We start from the raw sequence: 13,154 nt of genomic DNA on the forward strand, positions 1-13,154 counted from the left end.
TCCAATTATGCTTAACTTTATATTTTATCCAGTTTGTAGTTTATGTAAAGAAATAATAAAGGCTGCAGTAATTTACAGAGGAAATCAGAATAAATTCATAACAGGACTAGCAGGTTTAAAGGAAGAATGGCAAAATCTTCTAAGGAATGTAATAACGTACAAAAATGAAAAATAAAAGCACAAATAGAAAACCAGTGATTGTTGTCAGTGACAGAATGTACATAAACTGTTACAAAGCATGAAGGAAAAAAATCAGGAATCAATAGACACATATTTGAATAGAAGGGTTTGGTGTCATACCATTGGTGAGAGTGACCTTATAATAAAGGATACAATTAATGACATAAAAATGAATGCTTTATTTGCAAATTTTTTGCTTCAGTTAAAAAGTTAAACATGGAGCTTGGTAATATAGCCACTGGAACCATGTGTTCAGAAACAATGTATTTTTAAAAACAGCTTTTCAAATAGTAATGCAGATAAAAAGTATTTCTAGAGTCACCCTAAATTCACCCTTTTGACAGATTATGATGATCTTGAATTAAATATTTTCTGACCTCATTATTCAATAGATTGAAAGCATGGAGTCCTATTTATTTCAATAATGTGCAATGAGTTTTTTTGGCAAATGTATTCATTGTTCCTTTTCTGTTGCATTAATTTATAAATGTAAAAACAGCCTAATATTTATGAAAATTGGCTAAAGGACAGTAGCTGGCTGTTATAAACTTAAAAGCAGGTCTGTTTCATGAGACTAAGAAAAACTGGAGTTGTATTTTTTTTAAGCTTAGAAGGATGAATAGAGATGAACAAAATTCTCAAGGGACTCAATGCAGCAAAATTGCTTTCCTGATTAAGATGTCCAGCTCCACGGTACTGTTTCCAAGTAAGTGGGACACAGATGAGGACAAATTTCTTCACTCATTGTAGGCTGTCATGGTGCTCATTCAGAATAGATTTTTAGATTTCATTAGGTGTTTGGGCAGATTTGATTTGTCACCTTAAACTCTCAAACTTCTACAGATGTATGGTGGAGAGCATTCTGACGGGCTGCATTACTATCTGGAATGAGGGGGCCACAGCACAGGTTCGTAAGAAGCTACAGAAAACTGTTAAATTATTCAGTTCCATCATGGGTACTAGTCTCTGTAATATCCAAGACATCTTCAGGAGTAGTGCCTCAGAAAGGTAGCATCCATTATTGAGGACCCACATCACTCAGGACATGCCCTCTTCTCATTGTTACTGTCAGGAAGGAAGTACAAAAGCCTGAAGACACACATCAGCAATTCAGAAATTGCTTCTTCCCTCCTGCTATCCAAATTCTGAATGGATGTTGAACTGAACCCCTGAACACTACCTCACATTTTTCCCTCTGTTTTTGCACTATCTTTAATTTATTGTTACTTATTTTTCTATATTTATCATGTGTTACATTTACTGCTGCTGCTAAGTTAACAAATTTCTCGACATATGCCAGTGATATTAAACCTGATTCTGATTAACGGAATCAAAGAATATGGGGATAGAGGCTGGAATAAAGGACTGAGACCTGCCATGACCTTAATGAATGGCAGTCATGGCTTGGAAAGGCTGCATGGCTGCCTCCTACTACTATTTCTTATATTCATAAATTTGTGCACACAACATAACCCACAGAGTTAATGAGAAATAAAACACCATTACCTTTAAGATCTTTAATTAACAGAGAAATGTTGACCAGGAGACAGGCAGAACAACACTTTGGAACATTACATGAAACCCAAGTCCACTTTGGTTAAATGACAATTTAAAATATTTCAAGATTGTTTAATGTCATTTCCTCTACACACGTGCAAAGAAAAATAAAATGATGGTTATTTTAGATCTGATGCAGCTCAAAAACAGGAAAAATAAAAGAACACAATAATAATTAAAAACACAATGAATATAAACATGCAAGATAGCTTTTATAAATAGATTGATATGTCCGTAAATTGATTATATGTCCGAGGCAGTACATAAGGTAACTAACAGGAAATAAAGTAGTTAGTGGGTGGAGGTGTTGTTCAGCCTTACTGCTTCAGGAAAGTAACTGTTTTGAGTCTGGTGGTCCTGGTGTGGATGCTAAGTAGCCTCCTCCCTGATGGGAGTGGAACAAACAGCCCATGAGCAGGGTGGGTGGGATCCTTCGTGATTGTACTGGACCTTTTCCAGCACCTTGCGGTATACATGTCCTTGATTCCAGGCAGACTATTGGCGGTGAGGCATTAGGCAGTTTTGACTACCTGTTGTAGAGCCTTCCTGTCCACTTTAGTACAGTTTTCACCAAGCAGTGATGCAGCTTTTATTATACTTTTTAAATAAACTTGCGTTTAAGTCAGAGCAGATACACGAAAATTAAAATGTATAGAGTTTTGAAAATCTATTCCTGAAATTATAAACAATCCAGCTGACATTTTGTATAACTTTGTTGAAATATTTATTTTTGGTAACTACTAAACTGCAATGGTTGAGGGAAGCAATAACAAATATTCAACAAACTCACCTATTTACATTAATTCGTATCAATCATTTCCCCCCAAATACAAGAAAAACATGCTACCATAATATATATTCTAAAATTCACGGTCCATCTAAACATGGTGCTATTCTGCCACCTACTGTTAAACTAGCTTACTCTAACCAATCACCATTGAGTTCCAACAAGAAAACTCCAAATGAAATTTGACACATTCAAAATATACTGTGTACAGTACTAACCAAATTTCATTGGAAGTTCTTATTAATTTGCCAAGGAAATTTGAAACATTTCAGAACATGGTAGTGTAGTGCTCAGCGCAATGCTATCATAGCTCAGGGCTGTTAGTTCAATTCCGGCACTGTCCGTAAAGAGGTTGTACATTCTTCCTGTGAGCTGCACAAGTTTCCTTTGATTTGCTCCTACAGTCCAACGACATAACACTTAGTAGGTTAATTGGTTATTGTGAAAAACTGTCCTGTGAGTAGGCTACTGTTAAAATAGGTGGGTTGCTGGGCAATGTGGGTCGTTGGGGCCGTTCCTTGCTAAATAGGAAAAATAAAAATAAATTAAAATATATCCTGAATGACAATGTAAAGGAGAAATGAGTGTGCAGATTATTAGTACCCAGAACATAATTTAACTGAGAGATCAAGTTTCAGAGGTATTGTATTTATGCATAAGCTTGGCAAGAATCATGTTGCATAATTTGCTGCATTGGGAACCATTCACCATTTTCTGAGAGTTCCAAACTTTTCTTAAAATTTGAATTCTCAGTGAATCTAAAATTCCCTAGTATTAATTCTCACTATGCTCAAAATGTTAAAAACTTCTATAAATCTTTGAGTTATAGTTTACCACTTGATTCAAATTGTCACTAAATACAGAAATGCCCCCAATGACCATCATTTTAAATGATTCTACCCTTCATCACCAGCACACCATAATTATAGTTCGTATCATCTACAAAGTGTACTCCTGCAACTCATCCAAACTACAACTTCCCAAGAACATTTGCCACAAATCCATAAACTTTGGAGTAAAACTTTTGTAAATCATACAGATTCAAATAGTCGTGAAATCCAAATTAATAGATTAACCGTGTAACTTTTCACATTCACCATAAATAGACGGCAGTTTCAACAAATAATAGTTCTCTCCTTCCTCCTATTCTACCACCGGCACACCAGACTCTCAGTGTGCTCCACTTTGAAACTCCAACAAAAATACATAGGTAATCAACTCGATGAAACATCTTCCATGCTTGATGTGTTCTCAGAAACAATACTGGAGTTGCCATTGAGAACAGTATTTATTCCCCAGGCTGATTCATTTAGATTCAACTCCAGTCCTCACTGACATCCTCAGGTGTGAAATGCAGAAACCATTTTTAAAACCTTGCCATTTAAATGTAACACTTCAACATAATCACATCCAGTAGACTGTGGGATTTAACTAAGTCATAGATTTATTAGAATCTCAAAGGTGTTGGAGCCTTCGGAGAGAACTCAGCTGAAAAACCTATTCCTCAGACTTACGCTTGATGACTGCACATATCTAGTTGGAGCTTGTGGCTTAAGTTCTCTACTGCAGTTAAGTATTGTTTCTTAATAATTTTAAAAGTTTCATATTCAGTCCTGTATTATATCCTGGATTCATCAGGGTTTTACTAAAGAGCATTTTCCCAGGGCTGAAATGGCTAGCACGAGAGGGCTCAGTTTTAAAGTGCTTGGAAGTAGATACAGAGGAGGTGTCAGGGGTAAGTTGTTTATTTTTTTTAAAAAACACAGAGTGGTGAGAGCATGGAATGGGCTGCTGGCGATGGTGGTGGAGGCCGAAATGATAGGGCCTTTTAGGAGACTCCTGGATAGGTACATGGAGCTTAGAAAAATAGAGGGCCATGGGTAACCCGAGGTAACTTCTAAGGACAGGACATGTTTGGCACAGCTTTGTGGGCTGAAGGGCCTGTATTGAGCTGTAGGTTTTCTATGTTTCTATATTATGCAGAACTTTGAGAGTTTCAATTTAAACAACCTGTTTTAGGACATCTGTTTCTGGATAGGCTCATAAAACAAGTAAACTTGGTGTCAGGTCCTAATAGTTGTTTCATACTTGTACAAATATTCTTCCACATTAGATTTCACTATTATAGCTGACCAAATGCACTTTGTAAGTGTTGCCGAACCTTTTCAGTAGGTCTGCTTCCAGTATTGAAAATCTTCATCAGTGCCCGCCAAATTTTCATCCCATAAATGTTCATTTTCTTCAGCACCACAAATGTCAGTATATGCATTAACCTTCAATCCTCACAATTTAAGTACATTTTCTGTGCTATTTCAGTTGAAGATGAAAAATTAATGAGTAATATCTTCCACAGTCCTTTATCCTGCTTATTGTTCTTTGAGAAAACTTTGTTAGATTTCAGTTACTTTGATTGCTTTAATATGGCTTCCTTCTCATCTGCTGTTTTGGAGTTGGTTATGCAGAAACTTTCCGGGGAATTTTTTTCATATTTAGAACTTAAACTTCTTTTTAAAATTTTTAATTGGGGAAGGGCAAATTATGAGGCTATAAGGCTAGAACTTGCAGGTGTGAATTGGGATGATGTTTTTGCAGGGAAATGTACTCTGGGCATGTGGTCGATATTTAGAGATCTCTTACAGGATGTTAGGGATAAATTTGTCCCGGTGAGGAAGATAAAGAATGGTAGGGTGAAGGAACCATGGGTGACAAGTGAGGTGGAAAATCTAGTCAGGTGAAAGAAGGCAGCATACATGAGGTTTAGGAAGCAAGGATCAGACGGTTCTATTGAGGAATATAGGGTAGCAGGAAAGGAGCTTAAGAAGGGAGCATGAGAAGGCCTTGGCGAGTAGAGTAAAGGAAAACCCCAAAGCATTCTTCAATTATGTGAAGAACAAAAGGACGACAGGAGTGAAAGTAGGACCAATTAGAGATAAAGGTGGGAAGATGAGCCTGGAGACTGTGGAATTGAGCGAGGTCCTCAATGAATACTTCTCTTTGGTATTCACCAATGAGAGGGAACTTGATGACTGTGAGGACAACATGAGTGAGGTTGATGTTCTGGAGTATGTGGATATTAAGGCAGAGGTGGTGTTGGAGTTGTTAAAATACATTAGGACAGATAAGTCCCCGGGGCCTGACGGAATATTCTCCAGGCTGCTCCACGAGGCGAGAGAAGAGATTGCTGAGCCTCTGGCTAGGATCTTTATGTCCTCATTGTCTACGAGGATGGTACCAGAGGATTGGAGGGAGGCGAATGTTGTCCCCTTGTTCAAAAAAGGTAGTAGGTATAGTCTGGGTAACTATAGACCAGTGAGCCTTACGTCTGTAGTGGGAAAGCTGTTGGAAAAGATTCTTAGAGATAGGATCTATGGGCATTTAGAGAATCATGGTCTGATCAGGGACAGTCAGCATGGCTTTGTGAAGGGCAGATCGTGTCTGACAAGCCTGATAGAGTTCTTTGAGGTGGTGACCAGGCATATAGATGAGGGTAGTGCAGTGGATGTGATCTATATGGATTTTAGGAAGGTATTTGACAAGGTTCCATGCGGTAGGCTTATTCAGAAAGTCAGAAGGCATGGGATCCAGGGAAGTTTGGCCAGGTGGATTCAGAATTGGTGTGCCTGCAGAAGGCAGAGGGTCGTGGTGGAGGGAGTACATTCAGATTGGAGGGTTGTGACTAGTGGTGTCCCACAAGGATCGGTTCTGGGGCCTCTACTTTTCATGATTTTTATTAACGACCTGGATGTGGGGGTGGAAGGGTGGGTTGGCAAGTTTGCAGATGACACAAAGATTGGTGGTGTTGTAGATAGTGTAGAGGATTATCAAAGATTGCAGAGAGACATTGATAGGTTGCAGAAGTGGGCTGAGAAGTGGCAGATGGAGTTCAACCCGGAAAAGTGTGAGGTGGTACACTTTGGAAGGACAAACTCCAAGGCAGAGTACAAAGTAAATGGCAGGATGCTTGGTAGTGTGGAGGAGCAGAGGGATCTGGGGGTACATATCCACAGATCCCTGCAAGTTGCCTCACAGGTAGATAGGGTAGCTAAGAAAGCATATGGGGCGTTAGCTTTCATAAGTCGAGGGATAGAGTTTAAGAGTCGCGAGGTAATGATGCAGCTCTATAAAACTCTGGTTAGGCCGCACTTGGAGGACTGTGTCCAGTTCTGGTCGCCTCACTATAGGAAGGATGTGGAAGCATTGGAAAGGGTACATAGGAGATTTACCAGGATGCTGCCTGGTTTAGAGAGCATGGATTATGATCAGAGATTAAGGGAGCTAGGGCTTTACTACTCTTTGGAAAGGAGGATGAGAGGAGACATGATGGAGGTATACAAGATATTAAGAGGAATATATAGAGTGGATAGCCAGCGCGTCTTCCCCAGGGCACCACTGCTCAATACAAGAGGACATGGCTTTAAGGTAAGGGGTGGGAAGTTCAAGGGGGATATTAGAGGAAGGTTTTTACTCAGAGAGTGCTTGGTGCATGGAATGCACTGCCTGAGTCAGTGGGAGAGGCAGATACACTAGTGAAATTTAAGAGACTACTGGACAGGTATATGGAAGAATTTAAGGTGGGGGGGGGGGTTATATGGGAGGCAGGGTTTGAGGGTCAGCACAACATTGTGGGCCAAAGGGCCTGTACTGTTCTATGTTCTCTCTAATCAGCAAAGTTCATTCACCTTCTGTAAACATTAATTTGCATAAAGTCAATGAGAACACATATTTAAAGTCCAACATTGAAAGAAAATTAATGAACCACATGGCATTTGCTCTGTTAAGGCTATATGGAAGTTAAATCCCAGTGTCCTTTGGATCTCATTCTCAGGGACATGGACGGACACACACACACACACACACATTTTCTTCAGCTTCAACAATTACTGGTATTGCATTGGAAGTAGTTGTGCTTAGTAAGCAATAGTCATTACAGATGAAAGGGATTTTCATTCCATTAGGAGAGTTAGGTTCATTCTAGACTCCCTGGAAACAAAAAAGTGCACTAACAATCTCAGCCAGTGTTCACTTTCACAATAATTTATAACAAATCTAATCAACACTCTTCAATGTGAATACTGATTATGAGTTAACAATTTTTTCTGACAATCTGGAAGGAGTTATGCTACAAGAAATACAACAGCATTACAAAATTTGCTTGAAACACTATGGCTATGCTACATTTGACCAAAGAAGATTTTATCTTGACAGCAAGAAAATAAATAGACATTTGTGATTTAAGGTACTCAATAATTAGATTGAAACCTACAGACCTTGGACAGCAGTGATAATTAAGATAACTAGAAGACCACAAAAATCATCATTGGAACATTTATTGACAATCGGACATGTTATAAAATAGCAAAAAAAACTCTGCATTGTTCACTTTATCATTTAGACTTCAAGGAAGGCAAAATTATATTTACATAAATATATCAAGACATTAGGAAACCATATTTTACTTCAATCGCTGTTTTCAGTCTTGATCAGTTTCACGATTAATTGTATTATCTCATCATCTGAAAAGAAAAAGAGCAATAGCATCAGAAGTTAATTCTTTTCAGTTATTTGCTTATCAATATACATATTTATATTTCCCCAAACAGCAAGTCTGTGTACAGATATTGGCTGGAATGTTTCTTACATTAAAACAGAGATAATACTTCAGATGTTCTTAATTGGCTTTAAAATGCTTTGAGATAATTCGGTATCATGAAAAGGAGCTATATGTATATATATTTTTTTAAATGGCCTCAAATTTCAATATTCATTTGAATAATTTTCTTATAATTTACTAAGGCTACCCTCAAGACTATAATAATAGATTATATTGAGCTTTACAAATGATCTATTGTCAGAACTACTAATTTATATTAGTGTTGTATACAATTTTGTAAATGTATATGAAAGCATTGATAGTTTATATGAAGTCATGTCATTATTGCCTTTGATGAAATATATAGCCCTACTTTTCTCCTACATCTTTCTCCCTTACAAAATGGGTATTCACATCCAGCAAGTGAAATTGGTGTACGTTTACGCAAAAGAGTTCACACTCACTGGGGATGATCACAAAATTCCAAAGAAAATTGCTAAAGTTATATCCAATCAATACTGTGTTTCTATTTTTCATGCAGTACTAGCAACAAGCTGCAGATGATATTCTGACCTTAAAGTTAGGTAAAGAGAGGAGAGGGAGAGATACGTTATCAATGCCTATATTCATGTTCATCCAAAAGAGAGAAAACCCAGCAGAAATTGTTTCAATAAATACATAAGTTATCCATGGCATCTATTAAACGTTCAAAGACATGATATAAACTGTGTACAGCATAGAATAAGGAGAGTGAAATTACTTTCAATTGACATCTTAGGATCTTCAAGTTTCTTCAGCAGCACTGAATCAATTAAGGCTCGCAGCTCTTTAAAAATGATCCCTGTCCTTACGGGAGCCTGAAAAATAATTCATTAACATGTAAACCTTGCAATTTCAGTTTAAAATACACATCTTTATAAAGACTTGAATCTTGTCCCTGATCTTAATCGTGTCTTGAAAAAGCATTCAACCTTCACAAATATTTTCACATTTTATTCTCATTTTCTAAATTTAAAATATATTGAAGAACTTTTGACCTAATATACAAAAATTTGTGCATCATGTCGAATCAAGAGATATTCTAAAACCTATCAACAACTTACTAAATTTAAAAACCAAAATTGAGACTGAAAAAAAATTCACCACCTTTTGTAATTACTATGCTAACTTTCAGTGCAATACTATAGATTACCTTACCAACTCACACAATTTGTTGATATAGAAAATTAGGGGATCACCTGTTTTCAATGAATTTATAAGAATAAATACCCCCTTCTCTCTGTAAGGTCCAACAGTCTGGTAGATTTCCAACAGACCAAACCAAAATGCAGACAACAGCATTCAAGGCAAGTCTGGGAAATGATAATAGAGAAGAGAAGCACAAATCTCAAAGGACTGAACATACCTCAGAGCCCAGAGCAGTCCATCGAGTAAAAATGGAAAAAATACAAAACCATAGCCACACTGCCTAGGTCAGGCCACCTCTCTAAACGTATTCACCGGAAGAGTGGCAAGGAAGAAGTCCTGGCTTAAAAAAAAGCATATCCCTGTCTGTATACACTTTACGAAGAGCCACTTAGAAGATGCTGTAAAGATGTGGAAGAAGGTCTTGTGGATGGATGAGACAAATGTGGAACATTTTGGCCTCAGCAGTAAGTGGTATGTGTGGTATGAATCTAATACTGCACATCAGCCAGGTATCACCACCCCTATTGTAAAGTATGGTGGAGGTAGCATCATGCTATGGCAATGCTTTCCAGCAACAGGGACTGCTCCTGAAACAGCCAAGCCTTGGCCAGAAAGATTAAACTGATGAGGAAATTCATCTTTCAACTGGACAACGACCCAAAATACACTGCTAGAGCAACCAAGGGTGGCTTCAAATGAAGAAAATAGATGTCCTTCTGTGACCCAAAGTCTTGACATTAACCCGATCGAATATTTCTGGCAAGACCTCAAGATTGCTGACCACTGCCACTCACCAACTAACCTGGCATAGCTTGAGCAATTTTGCAAGGAGGAATAAGCAAATCTTACTCCAACACATTGTGCAAAGCTAACTGAGACTATCAAAAAAGACTACTGGCTGTAATATCTGTGAGGAAGTTCAGTTAAGTACTGAGCAAAGGGGGATGAATACTTTTGAACTGCTGACATTTCAGTTTTTGAATTTTTAGTTTTTCATGTTTTACAATTTTCCCTGTTTTTGGGGCTTTTCTGTGAAAAAGAAGCATGTAATTCACAAATAAAAATTCTCTCAGTTCAATTGTTCAAAATCTCTAATTGTAATACACACTTACGTGAAAAAGAATTGGGGACTGAATATTTATACAAGACACTGTATATGAGCAAGATCCTCTCTTTAAAAATCTAAGTCAGCAAGGTGGTAGGAATGGAATTATTATGGAGGAAATTCCAGAGTATTGGCCCATATGGGCACAGCCATCAAGATTCATTTGCAAGGATACCTAGGTCCCTTCAAACACCAAAACCTTTATTATCTCAGCATTTAAATAATAAGACTATAAGGCACAGGAGCAGAGTTAGGCCATTCAGCTCATCGAGTCTGCTCTGACATTCCATCATGCCTGATTTATTATCCCTCTGAACCACATTCTCCAATCTTCACACCATATGCTTTGATGCCTTGATTAATCAACAATCTATCAACCCCCACCTTAAATATACCCAATGACTTAGCCTGCTTATCCATCTGTGGCAATGAATTCCACAGATTCACCACCCTCTGGCTAAAGGAATGTTTCCTCATCTCATCTGTCTATTCTGAGGGTGTGTCCCCTGGTCCTAGACTCCTCCATGGTAGGAAACATCATCTCCACACCCATTTTATACAAATATTCGATAGGTTATAATGAGATCCACTTTCATTTACTTAAACTCCAACAAATACAGGCCCAGAGCTATCAAATGCTGCTCGTATGTCAATCTTTTCATTCCTGGGATCATTCTCGTGAACCTCCTCTGGACCCTCTCCAATGCCAGCACACCTTTTCTTAGATAAAGGGCATAAAACTGCTCACAATACTCCAAGTACGGCCTGACCAATGCCTCATAAAGCCTCAGCATTACATTCTTGCTGTTGTATTCTAGTCCTCTCAAAATGAATACTAACATTGCATTTGCCTTCCTTACCACTCACTCAACCTGCAAGTTAACCTTTAGGATATCACAAGTCCCTCTGACTTTTGAATTTTCTCCCCAGTTAGTCTTTATTCCTTATGCCAAGTGCATAACCATGCATTTCCCTACATTATATCTCATCTGCCACTTCTCTGCCTATTCCCCCAATCTGTCCAAGTCCTTCTGCACACACCCTGCTTCCTCCACACTACCTACCCCTCCACCTATCTTCGTATCATCCTGTCATCTCCTCAAAGAATTTCAACAGGTTTGTCAGGCTTCAACAGATTTGTCAGGCAAGATTTCCCCTTAAGGAAACCATGATGACTATGGTCCATTTTATTATGTGCTTCCAAGTTCCCTGAAACCTCATCCTTAATAATGGACCCCAATATCCTCCCAGCCACCAAGTCAGGCTAACTGGCCTATAGCTTGCTTTCTTCTGCCTCTCTCTCTTCTTGAAGAGTGGAGTGACACTTGCAATTTTCCAGTCCTCCAGAATTGAGTGATTCTTGAAAGATCGTTACTAATGCCTCCACAATCTCTTTCAGAACCCTGGGGTGTAGTCCATCTGGACCAGGTGACTTTACAGCTTCCCAAGCACCTTTTTTTAGTAATAGAAACAATACTCACTTCAGCCCCGACACTCTCGTATTTCTGGCATTCTGCTAGTGTCTTCCACAGTGAAGACTGACACAAAATACTAAGTTCCTCCGCCATTTCTTTGTACTCCTGTGCTACTTCTCCAGTGTCATTTTCCAGCAGTTGATATCCACTCTTGTCTCTCTTTTACTCTTTATACTGTACATCTGAAAATACTTTTTCATATCATTGTCTAGCTTACCTTCATATTTCATCTTTTCTCTCTATCGCTTTAATTGCCTTTTGTTGGTTTTTAAAGCTTCCCAATACACCACCTTCCCTTTAATTTTTGCTATATGCTCTCTCTTTTGCTTTTATGCTGTCTTTGACTTCCCTTGTCAGCCACGGTTACCTTATTTTTTCTATAGAGTACTACTTCATCTTTAGGATGCATCTTTTCTGCACTTCTGAATTTCCCCCATAAACACCAGGCATTCCTGTTCTGTCGTCATCCCTGCTCGTGTCCCCTTCCAATCAACTTTGGCCAGCTCCTTTCTCGTGCCTCTCCAATTCCATTAACTCTACTGTAATACTGATGGGTCTGACTTTTTCTCCTCCAACTCAAACTGCAGGGTAAGTTCTATCATATTATGATCAATGCCTCGTAAAGGTTCCTTTACCTTAATCTTCTGAATCCAATCTGGGTCATTACATAACAACCCAATCCAGAATTACTGTTCCCCTAGTTTGCTCAACCACAACCTGCTCTAAAAAGCCATCTTGTAGACATTCTACAAATTCTCTCCCTTGGGATCCAGCACCACCTAGATTTTCCCAATCTATCTGCATATTTGAAATCCCTAATGATTATTGCAACATTGCTCTTTTTACATGCCCTTTCTATTTCCCGTTGTAATATGTAGCCCCACATCCTTGCCACTGTTTGGAGGCCTGTATATAACTCGTGTCAGGGATTTTATACCCTTAACTTTTTTTAACTTTACCCACAATGATACATCTTCTGATAATATGCCATCTCTTTTCAAAGATTTGATTTCATTTTTCCATCAATAAAAGCATGCCTCCTCTTCTACCTGACTGTCCTTTTGATACAATGCATATCCTTGGATGTTAAGCCTCCCAACTATGATCTTTCAGCCATGGCTCAGATGCCCACATCATACCTGCCAATCTCTAACTGCGCCACAAGATCATGTACCTTATCCCGTATACTGCGTGCATACAAATTTAACACCTTCAGTCCTGTATTCATTACTCGTTTTGATTTTGGTCCCCTGTTACACTTTAATTCATCCC

The 13,154-nt window shown here is 38.4% G+C and overlaps 1 protein-coding gene across 4 annotated transcripts in view; it reads right to left on the reverse strand.

Annotated features, from left to right (window-relative positions):
• Positions 1-13,154, reverse strand: part of dhx29 (DEAH (Asp-Glu-Ala-His) box polypeptide 29) — an 87,550-nt gene that overhangs the window by 17,707 nt on the left and 56,689 nt on the right. Inside the window, exons 26-27 of one of the 4 annotated variants that reach the window (XR_011885340.1) lie at positions 8,875-8,971; positions 7,981-8,037 (exon numbers count right to left, since the gene is read on the reverse strand). Coding sequence is in view for 3 of the 4 variants with exons in the window: in XM_072252516.1 (XP_072108617.1) it covers positions 7,982-8,037; positions 8,875-8,971 (153 nt within the window). In the remaining variant the exon portion in view is untranslated. Of the gene's footprint in view, positions 1-7,393; positions 8,038-8,874; positions 8,972-13,154 lie in introns of those variants that run through there. The other 3 variants (XM_072252516.1, XM_072252517.1, XM_072252520.1) reach the window with 3 other exon arrangements.

This window comes from Mobula birostris, chromosome 3 (assembly GCF_030028105.1).
Source record: "Mobula birostris isolate sMobBir1 chromosome 3, sMobBir1.hap1, whole genome shotgun sequence".
Taxonomy (NCBI): Eukaryota; Metazoa; Chordata; class Chondrichthyes; order Myliobatiformes; family Myliobatidae; genus Mobula; species Mobula birostris.